The following is a 22,474-nucleotide window of genomic DNA, read 5'->3' as shown; positions in this document are numbered from 1 at the left end:
CCAGGCATCAGCATTTTGCAAAAGCTCCCCAAGTGATTCTGTTATGTCCTAAGGTTAAGAATGATTGGAGTAAGAAGAAGTAACGACAGTTATGAGGCTGATTACGATAATGGAACTTCTTAACTTTAATTTTCCTTAGACTAAAAGTTCTCTGAACTCCTTCCTCAGAAAGTTGCACTGAAATTCCACACATTAGGAGCCTAATGTTTCCCAGGCCAACCTACCTTGGAGAAATAAGTGTGCTGTGACCCTCTATGTCAAGGATAAATTGATATCTCATTCTTTTGTTTGTCATTTTTATGAAAAGAAGGATTTAAAATAATTGGAGCCTAGTGCCCAAAATTATATCCTTGTGCCTTCCCTGCAGTTTGTGGTTTAGTGACTGGGCAGGAGGGACAAGAATTCATTGTATCACAGAATATTCTTTCCCTGTAAATGATGCATTTGCTTCAGGGTGAAGTCTGATTACAAATGAAAGTGAGATAATGCCGTAGACCACAGCATTCTGAGCTGCAGAGCTGGGCATGAGCTGAGGATCAGAGGCTGCAGACACATGTTGGTCAGAACCCAAGCCTTGAGGCCAAATCTAATGGGACTGGAGAGCAATCCTTGAGCTAACCACTCAGAATGGGAACATGTTGATGCAGAATTTCCCATGAACCAGCCACACTGGAGTAAGCTAGTTAAAAACAATTAGAATCGCACTTTAATTTTGAAAAGACTTGGCCTGTTGCCCTAGTTCATGAAGGTCTTATAAGGAAGTGATTGTAGAGCAATTTGCAAATAGAAAGCATTTCTAATACTATATTTTAGTTGCATTAGGAATAGTGATTTACACCGAAGCCAGGAATGAGTCAGACGTTATACAAGCATTGAATTAGGCACACTCCCTGTCTAATCCTGGGACTATCTGAAAAAAAAATAGAGTATGTAAATTTAGCTTAATACCATGTAAGTGCTATGGGAATAATTGTGAATAATTGGATTATTAGCAAGGAATTGACAGTGTGGGCAGATTTCTTTCTGCGGTTGGAGTATTGGACTAAAAACAGCATAACCTTGGCAATCTAAATGAAGTACAGGACAAAAAGCACATGCCGCCAAATCAGAATGACATTTGAAAACCATGTTAATACAGCATTTACCTTCCAAGAGATTTTTAGATCCAAATGTATTTCATCCAGATTATGCCTCTCCCTCTGCAATCAGCAATTTTTATTTAAAATACAGATCTACAGATATATTTATATCCACATGCTAATCTGTACTGTCAAATAAGCCAGTTCTAATTTGTTTCCAAAATAACTTAGTCTATAGTGATAAATATCTCACACAGAAATGTACTAAATCTGTAGTTTCTATTCTACATACTTAAGGTATTTGCCAAATATATGGTATTCTTAATAAATTGGATCCCTGTGGACTGTTGGGATGCCTAATGTATGCTGTCAGAATTAACAACTATCATCTTGATGCTATGTATTTTGTATTGAAATAAGAATAAGTTATTGACCCTGGAAAAGTCTTAAGGTTTTTTTTTTTTAATGAATATCTGTCAGTGAGGAATTTATATCTCAAATTATAAATCAATGTCAGACAGAACTGAATCAGATTTGTTTTAGCATTTTGTAGTGTGTCTGGATTTTGCTGGTGTCACTCACAAAACACCATATTTGCATCTATCCTGAACCTTTGTAGTCCTCATATATATAAGATAATTCCATAGAGTATCTTGGCAAAAAGAGGTGGAAAAACAAATCCCAGCAGTGTTGAAGAGAGGATTATAAATTTAAATTCATGTTGCATTATGCTTTTTTAAAGGATTGAAAATGGCAAGCTAACATGAATCTGTTTGATTAAAGCATTTGCGCTTGTCTCAGTAAATTAACAGAAAAGAAACAAGCATAAATTCTCTCTCTTTTTACCTAACATAAAGTTTTATTTATTTTTTAAATAAAAGATTATACTGCTGTGATTTTTCTAGTCTCAGATGTAGGATATATATATATATAGAGAGAGAGTCATAAAAATCTTGTTGGCTGTTGAATGAATTAAACTTTTTTATTCTGAAAAGGATTCATTGTAATGTACACTGGATGTTATGTGTAATAATGAAGAATTAGAGGCAATTTAAATGATAGAAAATTATTGAACACATTCTGTTATAACTTGATAGAAAATTATACAGCAATTACAATCACATTGTGGAATAGTGTTTATTACATGGGAAAAAGCTTTGGCACTGTTCAGTGAAGAAAATCCAGCAAGATTCAAAAGTATACTTTTAGTATAATCCTTATTTTGTGATTAAAAAATAAAACACACACATGGATACACACAAAAACTTATGTATGATAATATAATCAATATGTTATCAAGGGTTTCTTTAGGTATAATTACATTTATTTGTATGCTACTGCCTTTTCCCAACTGTCTAAAGTAATTAATTTTTGAATTAAAATACATGATAAAATATTGAAATAGAAAGGAAAGACCAAATAGCAAAGATGTATTTATTAAATGCCTATACGTATTATTTGGGAGAATTGAGCCAAAAAAGTGAAGATGACTTCTTGTATTTTAAAGAGATTTTGTTACAAATTACTGCAGTGCTGAGTGACTTTTTCTTCATCGAAAGAACAAAATGAGGGCTTTTATTCAACAGCTCAGTATTTAATATTTGTTTCTATTTTTGTTTGCATTCAGTATCTGTGGGAGAAGATAGCAGGTTTTGAATAAATCTGACATACAATGTAAACTATTAAAATATACCTAGAATTTGCCTATATAAAACTAAAAAAACACTAGAATAAGAAGTACATAAACAGAGTTAAAAAAAAAAAAGAAATGATAAACAGAGAAAGTGTAAGGAGAAAGGGCTGGAAAGTTGCAGTTGGGGGCCAGATTATGCAGAGAAGAGGGACGCAAAGGTCTCAGGCTTGTCTTTTGGAAAGGTGAGTCTGGTTGCATGTAGATATCACCCATGCAATTTTTGGCCTGTTTGCATATCATCTGTACTAGTAATTACTTAATTTTTTTTTTAATCAAATTAAAAGATTTTCAATTCATCATCCTCATAGCAAACGTATCTGTGAAATCATGAGTCTGATATATTTATGCTGTTTCATAATACACATTAAAATTAATATATGACTACTAAAATCTAAAATCACCTCACATTCTGTGAGTGGGACATACAGCATACTTTGGTAAACACTGGCATGGAGGGAGGGAGATGGGGAGCTGGGGACTCGGCATTTGGACCATCCTGTCTGTCTCTCCAGTGGTACCATAGCTAGGGTATGGTAATCCTCTTTATATACATGACTGGCATGGAGTTTGTTTTGTTTTTGGAATTCTTCAGAAGGTTGATCTTACAGCATGGGCATCAGAGCAGTGCTGTTTCCATAACACCATTGAGCAGAGATGGTTCATTGCTATCTGCAATGATAGCAGAGGAGAGGGAGGAAGAGCACCTAGTGATGGAGTCAAAATTCCAAGGGAGGGGTTGGAGTGGAGATGCAAGAAAAAGAAAGCAAGAGAAAACACAGGATAGAGGGATGCCAGCAGATAAGATTCAGCTATTGCCAAAACCTTGTTACGATCCAGAATGTTCACGCTCGCTGGTACTGTAATGAAAAGTTTTCCTTTTTTCTTTAGCAAATAGCATGTTTGCTGTGTCCTATGAGCTACTTAAGGAAAGAAGAAAATAATGAAAACATCCCAGTAGTTTCATTAGCACAGCCAGTGATTTTCATAAAACTGTTGCATTCATGGGTGAAAGGAACTTACTGGGGTCACTGAGTCCATTTTTAGACTCACAGGAACCATTCTACCTAAACACTTCTGAAAATGACCTGGAAGCATGCAAATGTCTGGTAGTGGAAGGAGCCCATGAGTCCCATCCCACCCACCCCAGCCTCCCTTAACTGTCAAGGCCATTGTAGATCCACAGAAATGGGTATTACGGCCCTGATTTCTCTCACAACCTGTGAGGACAACCTGGCTTTGGTCCTCTGTGCTCACCACATCCTTATCTTTCTTGTTTGTTGTTGGCTTTCTCTCTGTAGAGGGGGGAAATAAAAAGAGGCAGATCTTTTAACTGGTGGTAGGACTGCTCTGATTGGAAATTCTCTTGTGGCCTTGGCTTATCCCTGTTTTGCTTTAAGATGGTCCTTTTGCCTAGGGGTTACAATGATTTCAGACCAGCGTCCTCACTCTTTATATTAAATACCTAATGTGTTTTGCATGGACAAACGTTTAAATTCTTATTTGTTTGTTTGCTTGTTTTGTATTTGAAATAAGATGATTGCAACTCAAAAAAATATAAAAAAAGTAAAACAGATAACCATTTCTTTTGTTGAAGGAACTCCCAGGAAGAAGGTGCCATGACTTGCCTCACTGCAAGCTTCAAAATTCTTTGCTTTCTCAGCCCTAAATAACAATAGACTGGAAGCTCTGTGAGGGCAGGGATTTGGCATCTTTTAGTCACTGCAGCATCTGTTTCAGGCATGGGGGCTGATTAAGTGCAGGCACTGATATGTTTTCTTAAGTAATGAGTGAATGATAATATTACTGTGTTAAATTTGTACAGCAATTCACAGTTGTAAAGAGTTTTCCATTAGCTCATCTAATCTTCACGATGCTGTTTTCAAAGTGGTTAAAAACTGATGTTTTCATCCCCATTTTGTAGGTTAGGAAATTGGATTCAGAAGTAGAATGGTCTATCCAAGGCCTTACACAGAGGCAGTGATGCATGATTCTATCCCTGAAATTCATTTCTCAATTTGGATTCAAGCAAGATGGGGCACAGCTGTTCCTCTGCATGATGGTTCCTGCTTTTCTGGATTTTCATCAGATTTTTATTCTTTATTTTCAGATTACAGGACAGGCCCATGTTTTACTGTGATCAGCAACCAGATGTGCCAGGGACAACTCAGCGGGATTGTCTGCACAAAAACGCTCTGCTGTGCCACAGTCGGCCGAGCCTGGGGCCACCCCTGTGAGATGTGTCCTGCCCAGCCTCACCCCTGCCGCCGTGGCTTCATTCCAAATATCCGCACGGGAGCTTGTCAAGGTAAACCCAGGCTGATGGAATTATTAATGGATTAATCTTATTTGCTCTGGAGAGCCATTCTCCAGTGAAGTTGAAGAGAATGGAAAAGTAGTGTCAGCTACATAACTTCACAATTTCGCTGACTGCATGATATCCAACTAAGGCATTAGGAACGTGGCTCTCGAGAGAGCAGCTGAAGTCTTACTGGATGTTTTCCTGCCAACACTTCCCCCTCTCTGACCGCAGAGGTGTTTGCATGTACCTCTGACTCCTGGGGTGGTGTGATTCTGTTTACAGCAATGCTGTGCATTATGGCAATGCTTTGTAGAAACACAAAGCAAGATTTGTGAACAAGGTAGTTCATGTTTTTCTTCATTTGAAACTGTTAGAGTTCCTCTCTCTCATGGGTTGGCTTAATTGACCTGAAGAAAATTGTTTCTCTCGACATTTTACGTGCTACATTATGCATATTTTACAAGTCCGAAATAAATTAGGATTTGTTTCACAGTTTTAAATATCCCCAGATGTCGCCTGCTAGCTGCTTCTCCTGCCTCCCGTAGAAGCCCTTACTCTGTTTTTGGCTTTTACTCCTGTTCTTCCAGCTGTACAAATTCTTTTATTGTCTGGATGTCTGGCAGGAAACAGGAGGAAGTGAACAGAGGCAGCTCCACACTAAACTGATGGGACTGAAAGCTCTGAGGCTATATCTGTTTCCTTTAGACAGCCTCGGGGCTTTTTATAGCAAGTTGCAATATTTTCAGAAAATTCAGGATTTGCTTTTCTGAAGCAAATAGATAAAACTTTGCCTTTGTTTTATATGTTAATTCTAAGGGTAATATGTAATAAAACAGAACTTGAGCTTAGTCACACAGTTCTGTGGGTCGCCAGTAAATTCCACTTCAGTAAATTCCACTTCTGATATTGTCATTCCTGGCTTCCAGCTCCCATGTACAACATACAGCTTCTTTGGATGCCCTTAGATGTATCCCTCTGAATGTCAGGAGAAGAAATAAGTCACTTTGAAACTCTAGAATTATCAAGAGATGGATTGTAGTATTTTATAAAATTAAAAGTTTAGTTGTTCTTTGGTGCCTTCTTATTTTTCCCATTTTTAGAAAGCCCCAGTGAGTTTTGAAGAATTTGTTGGTCTTGGGATTACAAAGTTAGCCAATACCCATGAACTCATTGACAGTGACCAGAGAGCAAGACTTCCTAACTCTGCTATCTAAAATCCAAGGAAAAAAAAGTTTTTTATAAGGAAAGTTTTGAAAACCTATGGGATCACAATGGCAGTTATATTGCCATTTTGAGAGTGAAATTCTCATGTTTGGTTGTGTTTTTTTTCTAAGCGATTCTGCCACCAGGTTGTGGCTCTCACTCCTTGCTGGTGTTTCCAGTCCTTGGGTCAGATGTGAGGGGCTGTAGGCAAACGGGTTTGTAAAGGAGCTTATTCTGTCTTCAGTCCTGGAGTATCCAGCCAGTGGAGAATTGCCTCATCTGTATTTTCTTTTGGCCAAAAATCATGATCCACAAGACAGCTAGTTCTACCTATATGTAAAAATCTTGATTTTTAAAAACATTTAATAAATACATTCAGCATATCAAGAGAATGGAAAATTCTGGCCTAAGACATAACTGAAATCATCTAGAAGACATAATCTAATGATTTTCCACATCTAATCATTTATTTGTGGGTTAAGACATTTTATTTGAAACAGTAAGTGATACTTTTATAATAAACCAAAGCGTTGTTTCTTTAATATATCGCTTTTACCGCATGCTGACTTTTCTCAAGAACACAGGTTGAGATCTTATAAACAGCAATCGCTTTTCTTCTTTACTCAATGAAGAGTGAAACTAAAGAGCACACGAGGCTTCCAGTTTTAAGAAGAATACATTAGACTGTTTTCTTGGGGATTCTTTATTAAATCAGACTTTTCTGTGTTATGAACAAAGAGATGGAGAGAAGGTATATGTACTTTTACAGTCTTTATAACAGAATGTACTGAGCCTGAGAAGACTAATTTTGCTCCTGGAAGGTTAATATTTGGGCTCACACGTAAGACCCCAAGTCAGTCTTTAGGTGCTGTTACATAACAGCGAAGGAAATGGACAAAGTCCCTGTTTTCTGGAAGCTTATATTAAAGACAATCAATTTGTTTAACAAAACAAACAGGCACCTATTAAGTCAGTGGGTAGTTAGTCCTCTAGAAAAAAAACAAACAGGGAAAGAAGGATGATTAGAGCCAGGGGCCGGGTGTTGCTCTTGGACTATCAAGGGAAGGGCTGGCGCCTAAAGTGGCATTGGAGCAGAGGCCTGGAGGATCAGACAGCGTGGGACATGCAGCTCTCTGGAGGAAGAATATTCCAGGCAGAGGGGCAGCCATTAGAGAGCTCCGTGGGAGGTGCATCCTTGGCATATTTGAGGAATCCATTGTGGTGGGAGAGGAGTGACAGAGGTAGGAGGGTGGAAAATGGGTAAAAGAGCAGAGGAGTCATGTAGAAGTTCCTAGGACGTAGCTAGAGAAAGACAGGCACGTTGAGCTAGGGAAAGACATGATCTCACTGTCCTTTACAAAGGTGCTTTCTGGCAGCCACTCTGCCAGCAAGGTAAGTCTGCAGCTGAAACTGCACACTCACCGAACGATCTCTCTCACTTCTTGGCCTAATTGTCTGAGTTGTTTAATTTTTACTGTGCAAGACACTTCTCCAGAATGTGAAGTGAACATTTTCCACTTCATTTGTGTAAAAACATTAGCTGTCTCATGTAGTCTGAGTGACCTTCAATAAATTCCGTTTTAACTAAATCATTCAGTATAACTCTTAAGGATAGTCTCATTGTAGAAATGTGTTGCATTTTGATTTGCAAGATTTCTTGGATAACTCTGATCATTACTACCAATCTGGAGATAAAAATGAGGCCATGAATAATGGGCTTTTAAATGGATCCTTCTACTTTGCCGCATATGTGATAAAACCCACAAAAGTTAGTACGAACACTCTCCTCTATATTAGGAAACATGGAAGGTGGGAAAACAGAAATACTTGTGACTTCTTATAGAACATCATTAATCAAACTGTGTATTTTACATAATGCGATTGTGAGAAATAGTTCCTCTAATCATGTTCCAAATATTGTGATGGGCAAATAACTCATCGATATAATTGTGGACAAACGATCACATTTTATTCGCAATGAATTTTATATGAGTTTGTTTTTCTCTCTCTGTCTCCTGCAATCTGACAGATGTGGATGAATGCCAGGCCATCCCCGGGCTCTGTCAAGGAGGAAATTGCATTAATACTGTTGGGTCTTTTGAGTGCAAATGCCCTGCTGGACACAAATTTAATGAAGTGTCACAAAAATGTGAAGGTAAGAAATCTCATGCTTTGCAGTTGTTGTGGGGGGTGTAGTGGGGGCAGTCACAACTCAATATTAGTAAATTTGTTTGCAAATTATTCCTAAATCTTTCTGTCTTTGTCGTCCCTGTAAATGTGTAAATGTAATATTTTTAACAGTAATAATATGCCTTTGTGCTATTGGGCCAGAAAAACCCCGCAGCTTTTTCCACTTTTATAGACCCAAAACAAGAGGTCCATCTGAATCAAATTAAATATTAAAAACATGAAATATTTTTGAACCAACGTTTGGTTTAAAATGTTCAAGACACATGTTTTTGCATAGTTCTAGAGACATGAATTTAAATTTGGTCATTAGCTATCATTCAGAATAATATATCTTCCGATGGTTTTCTAGTTAAAAGGTAAGTTTGATTTTGTGTGTGGGGAGGCAGATTGATCTATTAACCCTTATATTTGTGCTCCTAGTACGTGTTCATGATTTTCTTTTCTGGGGGATGATAAATGCATATCAAATGAAAAGCTTTTAATGTTAGTCAAACAGAAAAGTAATTTGAGATGAAGTTTTATATTTGCATGTTTATTGATGGAACTTCTACAAATATATTTAGAGGTTGTGTTTATATTCACCACTACTGCTATTTGCTGAAATGAGGCCTGACTTCCAATTATAGTCATAATTTCTTCGTGAGAGGGGAGCATCTAGATAATAAGTAGGCAGCATTGGACTCTCTTTTCTTTGATGAGTACATGTAACTTATATATAGTAATGTCTGACAATAGTGTAGCAGCATCCTCAGGGCTACACCTCTCATCAAGATCAGAAGAGAAGACTTTTTCCTTCACTGTCAACTCACCCCACCTTGAGGTTTCATGTAGTTGGATGCATTTTTATTGAAAACAGATGCTGTTGTATTTATTCCCCTAGACTCTAGCAGTGAGTTCATTCTAAGTTGTTTGTCTGGGCCGGATAATTAACCTTGTTGGTTGCCACTGTGTATCAGATGAGCAAAAGACAGCTTTACATTTAAGGTGCAGTTGATGATATACATGTAAGACATTTAATATCTACTTGCCCTGAAACTGAATAAATAATCTAACTCTGATAGAACTACCTTTATGAGTTGGAGTTGTTTTTAGGTTATAAATCATCATTGAACTTATAATTGATATTGCATTCTTGAACATGTTATACATAGTTATTTGGGGTAGTTGTGAAAAAAAAAATAGTTCTAAGTAAGGCTTCTTAAGAAAACATTTTAAGTTTCAAAGAACAAACATGTTGACTCTTGATAGGCTAGTGTATTTTAGAAGTTGTACTGTAGATGTCAGTTTGAAGCAGAGAATGTTGACACTGAAAGGGGTAAAGAATTCAGCTAGTTCTACACTCTAACATTATATATTAAGGAATGGTGTCTTGGGTGTATTAAGTGCCCTGCCTGAGGCCATTCAGACAAGACAGTGCTCAAATTTACCTCTTAAACTCACACTCTGGTGCTTGTTGAGCCATATTACACTGTCTTCTTTCCTAGATGAAACTTATTACCGCTGCTTTAAAAACTATATTTCCTAGTGTCTGGAGCTATTTAAAATATTCTGGCATAGATTTTCAGGCTATATATATATGACATTAGCTTAATAAACCATTAAAGTTTATCACATGCAAAACCCACATCAGTGATAGGTTGTATTTTACCTTTTAGGCTTTTTCAGTTTACTATGTTCAGCTTCAGAATATCTAGTCAGCTTCAAGATTGAGGGGAATACAGTCCTTATGATGTATCCAGTCTGTTTGTTTTTTTTTTTTCCTGAAATTATGATGGCTTCCAGCCTGAACTAGAATTGAATTTGTCTCTTGCTTTTCACTCAGACAAGTCAATTAACAATTAGGAATGGTCTGTGGATGTGGACCAGACAAAAGATTCTGATTTAATGCTCAGACTGAAAGAAAAATGATTCGAATCTTTTTATTTATGCTAAGAAGCCAATTATGGTGGTGTATCCAGTGGACCAAAAATTCAGTCTGAGAATTACTGAATCCTTTTCCACACACAAAAAAATTTTCCAGCTACATATTAAAGTCAGTAGCAAGATAAAAAAAGACAATTTTGTCTAGATTTTTTTCCTTTACCATCTACTGTTATATTAAATTTAGATAATGGTTTTTTTCCTTCTTTTCCTTGTAGTATCAATGCAAAATTGATACTAGAAAAGAATGTCCTGTTAGTGCTGTACATTCTCTGGCCTGGAGTCTGGTGTGAGTAGGGTTGGCCTGTCTTACTCTGGGAGGAAAGTAGTCAGGAAGTCAGCCCTGAGAACTCTTGGCCAGCTGGGTTCACTTCTTCAGCGTCCTCGCTCCTTCCAGTTACGGTGCCTCACTGTGGAAAGGACATAACTCTGGGCATCGGCTGGTGTCTAGATGGTCAATAGAGGGAAACCAGGGAGTCTAACCCATAACCACTGAACAGATAATATGTGCCCTAGAAAGATGCTCAGCATAACTATGGGGTTCTGTGCCCTTGTGAAAATGTTCTGGTACCTTTGCCACTGCTTTGAGTGGTTTTTTAAAGGTATCTTCCTTTTGACTTGGAAGGGAAGGAATTGGGTACTTTTTATAGAATTTTTTCAGCGAACACCAATTCAATCAAATTGGCTTTAGCAAATTCATAAGATGCTAACCCTCGCTCTCTCAGATCAGAGAATGGCATTATTCAAGTTGCTTTCCATGAGATCTTCCTTTTGCAGAATTATCACTTCCTTCTGAAAGTGTCCCTCTTTCCCCAAAACTTAAAAAAAAATAAGTCATGGAAAAGTGTTATATAAATACGTACAATTGGGTTACCTTTCAAATGTAAATTAACAAGCTGAAGTGATTAAATAACAATTATTAAATTTTCATACATTTAAGAAGAAAAAAACAGATTTATAGCTGTGATTTGAGAAAAAAGGAAACAGAGTTCATGCCCACCTTCTTTGTTGATCTTTCCGATGACTGTAGAGTATGCACGCTGAAAGAACACATGAGCCCCTTTCTTTGGAAACCAAGTCTGTATTTGCATAGGTTACTATGGGAGGAAATTGAGAAATAAAAAGTGTAATTAAGGGATTAAGTTTTATTTCTGGAAGAAGTCTGTTGGATTCCTAATTAACCACTAATATTTTGGGATTTAGATTATCGTCAGCCCAGCCTTTAGCAATTATAATAGCACTGCATGATGCACAGGACCTTTTTAAAAATGTAGCCTTTAAATCCATGCGCTTCGTAATATGAGAGCCAAAAACCTCAGGACTTCCCTTTTCCAAAATAATGGCATATTTATCTCATGGCTACTTAGTGTTAGGGGCTCTTATCCTCTCAGGAGCTAAGGAGAATTCCTGGGGTGCCTTAACCCAATGCCACAAATGGGGCTCCATCCTCTTCAGCTGGTTGCAGGCCCTTGACTTTGACTGTGCAAGGTAACTGACTCTCTCTATACAATTAGTTGAAAAAAAAAAAATCTCTATGGTGAAGGTGAAAGAGCCCTGGAAATAAGGCAGGCCTGGCCCCCATCTTTGATGCCCCCTGGTCAAGTCCCTAATCCTTTGTGTGATCTTAGACAAGTCAGTTACCATATCTGAGTTACTTCAACTTTCAAATGAGGGGGTTGAACAAGATGATATATGCGGGTTCTTTCCAGTTCCAGAAACCAGATTCCATTTTCATGTTGTGATCAGACAGCAGATGCAGCATGAACAAAAGCTGGCATATGTGGTGTGACTATAAAATAGTATGGCTGATGTTTTTCTCAACATGACTCGAAGAGTCAGCTTGTTTAGTTTTTAGTGATACATTTTACACTGGGTTGAGCTTGTACAATCAAACAAAGTTAAGCTCACAGGCTCAGTGGCATTCATGATCATTAGTGTGTCACATGTTACTTTGAAACAGCTGCCACAGTTTTTAGTTGATTTCTCTCATTGTATTAGTATCTAGACAGTCAGGATCAGGCTAACTGTCCGGATTGGGTTTCCCTCATCAAGTCTACAATCTTGAATGGAGCTTCTAGACAGCCAAGTAATAGATGGTGATGGTGGTCCCAAACAGACGCCAAACTCCATGCATCTGCCCTCCACACGTTTTCCTCCCATTCTGCCAGAGGAGCCCTAGGATAAAGGGGCCCCAGGATGGCAAGAATGCTCTGGGAGAATAGATGAGACCAAAGGATGAGAAAGAATGGAAACGAAGGACGGGCGGCGAATAGGAAAGGAAGAGATTTGCCATTTGTGTCTCTTCTTAGGGTGACAGCAAGAAGCCAGTGGGTTCATGGACAGCTGTCATGGGACAGCTACTCCCCAGCAGCTCTGCCTTCTTTCCTGCCTCCAGGAAGCCTGGAAAAGTGTCCAGAGCATGGAAATAGCTCTTCCTGGCCAAGCCCCACTTCCTACCATGCCTCCCCACCTGGTTTAGTTTTATGGCTGGCATTTGACACAGCCTGATTTATAGAAACTCTGAGAAAGTCACTGTTCCCAAATTCTCTCGTAACTTGGGATGCCTAAAATTCTATTAAAAGGAGATGAACACAGAGGTGTAAGAATTTGGAGGAATAATAAATTCATATGAACAAGTTTCAGAGTGTGAGTGATTCCAATTCAAACACCTATTCTCACCTTTGTGGTAGGAACTTTCCACCACAGCCTGGTAATAGATAGAACTCTTGCTTTTATTTGTTATGAAGCCATGCCACTGAGAAGCAAGGTGGTTTGGGAAAGTGGAGAGGCACTAGACGCCTGAAGGCAGAAAGGTGTGTCACTGAGAAGGGGACAGATTAAGGGGAATCTGAAGTCACTTAAGCTCTTTCAAATGTAATGATTTGCCCCAGTCCCATTTAATCTTAATCTGTGTGAACTCAGGGAGGTGTGCACTATGACATATTTCCTGACCTGCTGACTTTCGAAGGTGTGTACCTAGGTGGAAACTTCCCACGTCCACCCCAAAAAACCCCTGCCAGTCGGAGACTTGGGTTTAGCCTCACTTTGTAAATGATGAGCCTCTTTGCTCTTATTTCACATTTGATTCATGTCAGAAAACCTCAGTGTAATGCAAGAGGTATACCTGGGCACCAGAGGTATAGAATCAGGCCCACGATCCTACCCACATTGTAAGGATTAGATGATTGGGCACTGCTCTTCTTCTTCTACTCTAAAAGCATTTAGACTGTGCCTGGCACTCAGTATGTGCAAACTCTCATCATCATTGTTGTTGTTATTTTTATCTTTGTTAAAGGGCTCAAATCTCACCCAGACAGCATGGAAAAAATATTTCCCTCATCGTGTCAAAGTTAATTCTATTTTTTTTTTTTTTTCTTTTTGAGCGGAGTTTCGCTCTTGTTACCCAGGCTGGAGTGCAATGGCGTGATCTCGGCTCACCGCAACCTCCGCCTCCTGGGTTCAGGCAATTCTGCTGCCTCAGCCTCCTGAGTAGCTGGGATTACAGGCACGCGCCCCTATGCCCAGCTAATTTTTTGTATTTTTAGTAGAGATGGGGTTTCACCATGTTGACCAGGATGGTCTCGATCTCTTGACCTCGTGATCCACCCACCTCGGCCTCCCTAATTCTATTTTCTAAATAACATTTTCTGACGTAGGCTGTCACTTAAACCTTTTGGATACTGATGTATGTTAAGAGGCCTTAATAAGAATGGCAACTGTCATTTATATTAATGGGCTGAGAAAAAATTTTAATACCACATTATCTCCTAGTGTGATCTTTGGCAGGTGTTATAGGACTCAGATATTAACTTTTAGGGACACTTTGAAAAAGGTACATTCTTCTTAACACCTTTGCATTATAATTATACCTTCCTCTATGCTTAAGTGAGGCTTTGAATCCTGTAGACTCTTTGATATACTTGCTTTTTATTTGTTTGTGTTAAGTAGAAGTGTGGCTACATTGAGAGATTATGTGGGTATCCCTACGTTTTGTCTCCCTTTGGCAGTTTCTCTACCTGACCCTTTCACAGACTCTAGTGAAATTTATATCTGTCAGAGTAGAATACGCACCTTTACCGTTACACAGTTTTGCAATGACAATGCTGTTTATGTTAGCACTGACTCTAATATAAGCAGTGAAATATTGTTTGGTTTAGCCTCTAGCCTAGCATGGAAGAATGGTGATTTTGCTTTTAAAAAGGTTAAACTGCATGTAAACACTGTCATTGCTGCCTTTTTGACTAGCAGGGTGAACTTGAGTCAGAAGATGCTTGAATCTGGTTCTTAGAATTCTATTTTGTTTTATAAATGAAGACAGTGCTTAGCCTGTAGAATAACCATTCTTATTGGGAGTCCTAAACCTTTCCCAGTTTTAACGGGATCAGCCTGGCCATTGCAATACTCCCAGGAGGCCTGGGTCAAATGTCACCTCTCCCAAGGTCAGTGCAGAAAGCTCTACTGGTCTTAGAGATGAGACCATGCATATTCCCTGTCCCCTGAGTTTACTTCTAGCCTAAGAAGGAAGCTCTCAATGTTTGTCTCTTCTTCTGTTAGTGCCATATATGTTGACATTTGTCAGCGTATGGGTCAGGCTATTGAAGGAAATGGTCAGATATTTGTTTTAAGGGAATTTTACCACTTCCTTGATGGAGACCAGTGGCGGCAGGCCCTGAGGACTAACCCCAGCTTTGGCCTCCATAGCATTCAGGTTGTTTATTAGAAGATGTCCTTGGGATCAACACCTGCAGAAGAGAAGGGGAAGAGGCAAGAGCATGCAGAGAAGGCAAGCTGGGGTGCAGCCCACTGACAGCCTCCACTGGCCCCAGAAGGAATTGGGGAATTGGAGTGGCCTTCAGGGTTGTCTCCCATTGGGACAGGATGGACCAGACTTTGATCCTGTACAACAGCTTATTGTAGAGGTCACATCCTGGGAAAGGTGTGACCTCGGGTGAGGTGCTTCTCTGAGACCCAGGTAATCTTGGAAAGGGCTGAGAGCCAAAGATCGCCTGTTGACAGTATTCCCAGCCTCTGGGTCAGCAAGTCCTTCTTTTAAGGGGGTCTGGTTAGAGTACCCAGTGTCCGTGACAGTTCATTCACCAACCACAGAAGACCATCATAATGGTAGTTTGGATGCCACTGAGAACACCAAGATGGCCAAGCTGGGGTCAGCACACAGACCACAGGGTCTCCTCTGTAGGATTCCAGTATCTGCTCTGTGGAAAATACGTTGAAAAGCAATCCAAGAAGTGATGCAAAATACAAAATAATTAGTAGAGGAGTTTAACTTAATGCAAAACATGGAAACAAAAGGAAAAAAAATTTTTTAATAAATGCCATTTGTAACGTTAGCATGCTAAAGTTACTTGGTGAAACAACAGTGCACAGTTTTAGATTTTAAAGGGGGGTGATTTCATTTTTCCCTAATCTGTTGAATTTGGTAAATCTTTTTGGTAAGTCTGTGTTGAAAAAAGCAGTATCTACCTTTGAATTGACTGTTCTTGATGCAACTTTTACTTTTTAAAGGGACATGATTTGACTAGTGTTAACATCTGAATCCTTGTAATGACGACAGTTTTATATTGTATTCTACAAATGCTCAGACTCTTTTTTATGTTCCAGATATTGATGAATGCAGCACAATTCCTGGAATCTGTGATGGGGGCGAATGTACAAACACAGTCAGCAGTTACTTCTGCAAATGTCCCCCTGGTTTTTACACCTCTCCAGATGGTACCAGATGCATAGGTAGGTTTAATTACAAACACCATGCATGGTTTGTATAAGTCAGTTCCATAACAAACAACTTTTTAGACAGGCTTGTTAAGGGGCACATATAATTTATCAGTTAAGGTAAAATGTTCACTTTTGGAAAAGTGTTTAACAGTTGAGTGCCCTCTTAAAGAACAGAGGCACCTTGCGGTCTTTATTGGGGATGTTTTCCCGCCCATAAAAGAGGGATGATCCCGGAGACCTTACAGATATCTTCAGTCTATTAATTAATGTTGCAGTCATGCAGCGTTAAACCTTGAAGTCATCCCAGATGTCTCTCTCTTTTTACCCTCACCTTCAGCCATTCCCCGGAACCTATGTTAATTTGGCCTGAAATTTTTCAATAATCTCTTAATTGGTCTCCCTGCTTCTTGGCTTCTCCACAATCCATCTTGTCAGATTTATCTTCCTAAAATAGTGCTTTGATTAAATAAAATTCTTGCTCAAACCCTCGGTAGTTTTCCATTAGGACTTAGAAATTAGTGGTTTTCAGTCTGTGTTCAGTGGACCCTTCAGGTGTTTCAAAGCCCTCCAGGGCTGCAGGGATTGGGGAGGGGACAGAGAAAAGGGAGAGGGCTGAGTAGAAAGGGCTCTTGTCCCCCCACACTCCCACACGCATTCTAGGCATAGTAATTTCACTTTATCTCCTTTAAGTGTTAGGCTTTTGTGTCGGTTATCAATTAAAGAAGGGGTTCTGTTGCTTAAAAAATAGATTTGACTGGGTGTGGTGGCTCATGCCTGTAATCCCAGCACTTTGGGAGGCCAGGGCAGGTGGATCACAAGGTCAAGAGATCGAGACCATCCGGGCCAACATGGTGAAACCCCATCTCTAGTAAAAATACAAAAATTAGCCAGGCGTGGTGGCAGTTGCCTATAATCCCAGCTACTTGGGAGGCTGAGGCAGGAGAATCGCTTGAACCCGGGAGGTGGAGGTTGCAGTGAGCCGAGTTTTTGCCACTGTACTCCAGCCTGGGTGATAGAATGCGACTTCATCTCAAAAGAAAAAAAAAGATTTGACAGCTGCTGGATTTAAAAATTGTTAAGACTTCCTTCAAAGTACAGTGTTCTAGATTAAAATCTAAGTTCCAAAGTGCACAGTCTGATATTAGGGGCTTCACTCTAAGAGAGCCTCAAACTACATGAAAAACATTAAAATATCTTTATATATCAGACGCTTTGCATTTTAAAAGTTCTTTTCTTTTTATCAAATATATCCGTACTAACTTTTTACAAAGGAGGAAGGGAAGGGAACTAAGATTCATGGATCGCTTCCTGAGTATGAGGTATTTCATGTAAATTATCTGACGTAATGTTCATTTCACAGCGATATTGTAGATGGGAAACAGCTGAGATTGAGAGGGGCTAGATAAATAATGGTCCAGTTGTTTAAGTGGGTAGTAAAAAAGGGATCTGGGATTCTCTGTGACCTGAGTGCACAGCCTAGACTTCCCTCATTGCCTCCTACACCTCAACCCTGGATGCAGCCCATTCTTTCTTGCCAGACCCCTAGGCAAGACCCGTTTCTTCTTTAGAACTCTATTGTTCCCATAATTAGCAACTTGTCATACACAATGATCCAAGTGACCTTTCTGCCTTCCCCAGTGCTCCTATTCCCCTCCATGGTAAGCAACGGAGACCCTCAAAATTATCCCTAGGGATGAGAAAATGCACATAGTCCCTAACTTATAAACAGATCCAAGGCTTGTTTACAAGACGGTTGTATGGATTTAGTTAATCTCACCAATAGAAAACTCCCAATGTAGATAGTGGCATGCGGTATCTTCCGCACACATTTCTTCTAACCATAAAATTCCAACTGTCACCTTCTGCCACCACATTCTGAGACTCTGAGACCTCCAAGCCCCAGAGCTCCCTTTGTGTTCTAAGCTCTCATAGTATCATTTGTTGTTCTGTGATCTTCCTGTGGCATTTGTAATACTTCTGTAGGGTTGTCTTTTTATATTATGGTTTTCTCTCTCTTCAACTCCTAGGAGTCATAAAGATATCCTTTCCCTAGTTCAGGCATCACAACTCCTAGCTCCTGGTTGTGGTCGTACGCAACCATGTTCATAACAGGTTATGAGAGGGCTGTTGACAGGCTAAGATGACCTACAAATATCTATTTAACCCGTAATATATTTGCTTTGATATAGTGTGATTTCTGGCTCTTGAGAATAGGGACCAAGTGATTCAAAAGGGGAGAAAAGAGTGAGATTTCCTTCTCCTTTTCTGCCAGATGTCTTGGTCAGGGCAGATTTAAAATGGAAGGTGTTGGCCGGGCAAGGTGGCTCACACCTGTAATCCCAGCACTTTGGGAGGCTGAGGCAGGCAGATTACGAGGTCAAGATGTAGAGACCATCCTGGCCAACATGGCGAAATACCGTCTCTACTAAAAATACAAAAATTAGCTGGGCATGGTGGTACACGCCTATAGTCTCAGCTACTCAGGAGGCTGAGGCAGGAGAATTGCTTGAACCCAGAAGGCAGAGGTTGCAGTGAGCCAAGATCATGCCACTGCACTCCAATATGGCGACAGAGTGAGACTCTGTCTCAAGAAAAGAAAAGGAAGGTGTCTGTGGTTCCTTCTGTGTCCCTTTATGTTCTCCAGATCCTGACATTCTTCTCTCCTTTGCTTTTCTCTTGAAGGTCTTCAAATTATTCTACAGCCACTCCTTACCCTCTGTGCAAAGTGACATACCACCACAACAGTTCCCCCCACTTGGTGTGGCACTGCTGCCTAACACAGTGGAAACCTTCAGGCTGGTGTGCCCTGGGGGTCAGTTACTCCAAATGGTTTCTGATTTTCAGTGTTTTCCTTCCTTTACTTATGAGCCTGCAGATTTTCATTAAAATGATGTTATTTAAATGTATATTTTTAACAAAGGTACTTCTTCAGCAAAAAAAAAAGAAATTTAAAAAAATGATTATTATATGTGCAGGTACCATTTGTAAATCAGGGACTGCCAGTAACCCAAACTTGATGTGTAATATTTTTAGCCGCAACAGTCACCATTTGATCAAGAGTTTGTGACCCATTGATTTAACATATAAGTCAGCCAGATGGCAATAACATAATATCATAGTTAATTTGCAAAATAATAGGCATTAGCCCATTAAGCTTTTGTCGTTGGCAACTGTAGGCCCTAGTTTTGCTCTGAAAGATAGCCCATGCTGAAAATTATATGTACAAATTCCATAATTCGGTCAAGTGTTTACACTGGGTTTTGACCACTGAATTCATTTGAAGCTGGGATATAAGCCAGTTTTGAATATCTCTTCCCATTCTCAACAGTCTGGTTTCCATGCCCCAAATATTTACTAATTCCCAAGTATATAAGTATTAGTGGTTTTAAGGCATTACAAATTAGTATGTAGGAAGTTCGGTTTCTCTGCCTTCTTGACAGGGGAGGTGCCACCTGAGGCTTCACAGAGCATGCTTGTCTACACTCCTTCTCCAGCCGTTTATCCTGAACCAGGCTGGAATAAAACTTGTTCTCCCTCTTTGGTGAAACTATTAGTCTGACCAGAGGTACAGGAATTGGAACCACAAAAAAAAATTCTGGAAAGCACATTTATACTGGCTGGTGGTTTTAAGTACTTTTCGGAAATAATCTTGTATCCTTTAAAACTGACCCATAATTTTCTTTTATGGTTTGTCTAGGTTTGTTTTAGCCTTCTTTACTTGATGTTAATAATTTAAATGATTGTAAATTGGCCTTGTTTTTATTTTATTTCATTTTATTAATTTATTGAAACCTCGAGACTTAAAGGCTGTGTGTTCTTAAGAATGATGTAGATGATAACAATTACAGGTATGACCCTCTTTGAGCAAACTTGATATTTAATATTCAGACTTACAGGAAACCCAGCAATGGAGTTTTGGCTATGAAAGAGCTTTGCTTTCCAAAAGGATTTAACACTTATATTCCTTTAAATCAGTGGTCCCCAACCTTTTTGGCACAAGGGGTTGGTTTTGTGGAAGACAGCTTTTCCTTGGACTGGGAGGAGGGGATGGTTCAGGGTGATTCAAGCACATAACATTTATTGTGCGCTTTATTTCTATTATTATTACATTGTAATATATAATGAAATAAACAACTCACCATAATGGAGAATCAATGGGAGCCCTGAACTTGTTTTCCTGCAATTAGGTGGTCCCATCTAAGGGTGTTGGAGGACACTGATGGATCATCAGGCATTAGATTCTCATAGGGAACACGCAACCTAGAACCCTCGAATGGGCAGTTCACAATAGGGTTTAACCTCCTATGAGAATCTAGTGCTGCCACTGATCTGACAGAGGTGGAGCTCTGGTGGTAGTGCGAGAGTGGGGGTGGCTATAAATACAGATGAAGCTTCACTCATTGGCCCGCTGCTCACCCACTGCTGTGCGGCCCAGTTCCTAACACGCCACACATCAGAACCAGGGACTGGGATCTCTAGGGGTTGAAAACCCCTGCTTTAAATAACAAGCATCTTGTATTATTTGCTTTTCAAAACTTAATTTTATATGATCTCTATAGAGATATAGTTTACTTGAAGAGAGGTACACCCTCGGCACACGTCAGGCAGGTAAAAGTGTTTTGCACTTTGCTACCTGCCTTCCCTGTTTCATGGTAATATCTCAAAGGCTTATGGAGCAGTTAGGTTTTCCTGTGTCACAAACTCTTTTGGTGACCCAGAGTTGCACTGCAGTGTGTCAGGTGTTGTCATGACAGTCAGACGTGATGTAACCCAGTAAAAGTGATATGGAAACGTGTCCTACTGTGGTGCTTTGAGAAGACACCTTTCTGCCAGAAACAAAAACAAAAAATCCTTCTAGAGCTATTGTATCCATAGGACTAAGAACTTGAAATCATGTGCATTTTGAACTTATAAATATTTAGTGCCTTATAAAATCTGTTAGGCCCCAAGACCAAAGGAAATCTTGATTAACAAGCATTGGATCTAAGTGCAAAGTGGCTTATTCTTAAAAAAAAAATCTTATGTCTGACTCACAGTTGCAGCCTGAAAAAATAAGACCTTCTAGAAATATAGACTAAATGCTGTTTTAAAATAGATTTACATAAATATTTTCCTAAAATGGCTCGAATTAAATAGTTTGAAACCAAGGACAACCCAGGCTCTCTTCAGCATAGAGGCGTGTCTCTATAAATAATTAACTGTCACTGCTAGTGATTTTCTTAGTCTCTCTTTTCCTATGGCACACATGGTTTTAATCATTCGTTCCCACCTTGGGTATGGAATACGGGACTTGAGCCAAGTGCACCAGCACACAGGGGTAAAAGGTGTGAGACGAGGGATTTCTGACCCAGCACTGTTCCTGTGCAGCACTCGCCGCTTCCCGTCCAGGGGGCAGAGGTGTGAGTTAATCCTGCCATAGTCCTAGTGTGAAGTGCGGGGCTGCTGGGGCAGGGGAGTGTTGGTACAAGTCTGATCTCAGTGATGTGTGTGTATATGTGTTTCTTTGTCCTCAGATGTTCGCCCAGGATACTGTTACACAGCTCTGGCAAACGGGCGCTGCTCTAACCAGCTGCCACAGTCCATAACCAAGATGCAGTGCTGCTGTGATGCCGGCAGATGCTGGTCTCCAGGGGTCACTGTCGCCCCTGAGATGTGTCCTATCAGAGCAACCGGTAAGAGCCCTTCCAGTTATCTGCAGAATATCCCATCCCAGCCCTCACAAGCCCATTGGCAATGTGCGTGATACAGGTATAATGGAAACCTGGGTAAATGAATAGATTCCAGAAAATATAAGAGATGACATTCAGGGAAATTTCCCCAGATAACGAACGGGGAAAAAACCAAGATCTGTATAAAGAGTACTGTTTCCAGGTACTGGATTTTACTTATCTGGCTTGTTACTACTAAACAGAAACATTTTTGGGAAGTACTTATTCTCATTTTAGTGCTTAATGGCTCTCATGTAGTACTCAAAAACTCAGTAGGGTAAAGCTCAGCTCTCAGAATTTTTCAGGTAAGTTATTCAGGAGACACATTTCCTTTTTCCTAACGTTGGACTCTTTCCTTGCTGCGAAGTCCTGCTCTTTTTTTTTTTCCTTCACAGTATCTATTTATCTGTCCATTGTTTTGTTTCCATTAGAAGCTTATTTTGTCTCGTCTGGACTGTTCTAGTAGCCTCCTAACTAGTCTCTGAAATCCACAGTTGCCATGCACCTTTCCCAATGTATGAGTCAGCGAAGGTCAGTTTAAAAAATTGTGTCTAGAGAAGGAAAAGGAGACACCTTTTGACTAATTGAGCGTATTTCAAAGCACCATGTCGTACACAATGAATACATACAATTTTTATTTGTTAGTTAA

General features: G+C 39.6%; 1 protein-coding gene across 2 annotated transcripts in view; it reads left to right on the top strand.

Annotated features, from left to right (window-relative positions):
- The window catches only part of FBN1 (fibrillin 1), a 241,102-nt gene that overhangs the window by 108,407 nt on the left and 110,221 nt on the right, over positions 1–22,474 (top strand). For both annotated transcript variants that reach the window (XM_012442316.2, XM_064365642.1), the window contains 4 exons: positions 4,880–5,077; positions 8,304–8,429; positions 16,004–16,129; positions 21,631–21,789. In XM_012442316.2, the coding sequence (XP_012297739.2) occupies positions 4,880–5,077; positions 8,304–8,429; positions 16,004–16,129; positions 21,631–21,789 (609 nt within the window). The remainder of the gene's footprint in view (positions 1–4,879; positions 5,078–8,303; positions 8,430–16,003; positions 16,130–21,630; positions 21,790–22,474) is intronic.

The sequence above is a fragment of the Aotus nancymaae genome, unplaced genomic scaffold (genome assembly GCF_030222135.1).
Source record: "Aotus nancymaae isolate 86718 unplaced genomic scaffold, 86718_ANA_hifiasm-v0.15.2.pri h1tg000062l, whole genome shotgun sequence".
Lineage (NCBI taxonomy): Eukaryota > Metazoa > Chordata > Mammalia > Primates > Aotidae > Aotus > Aotus nancymaae.
The sequence above is the reverse complement of the archived record's forward strand: the minus strand, read 5'-3'. Positions and strand labels throughout refer to the sequence as shown.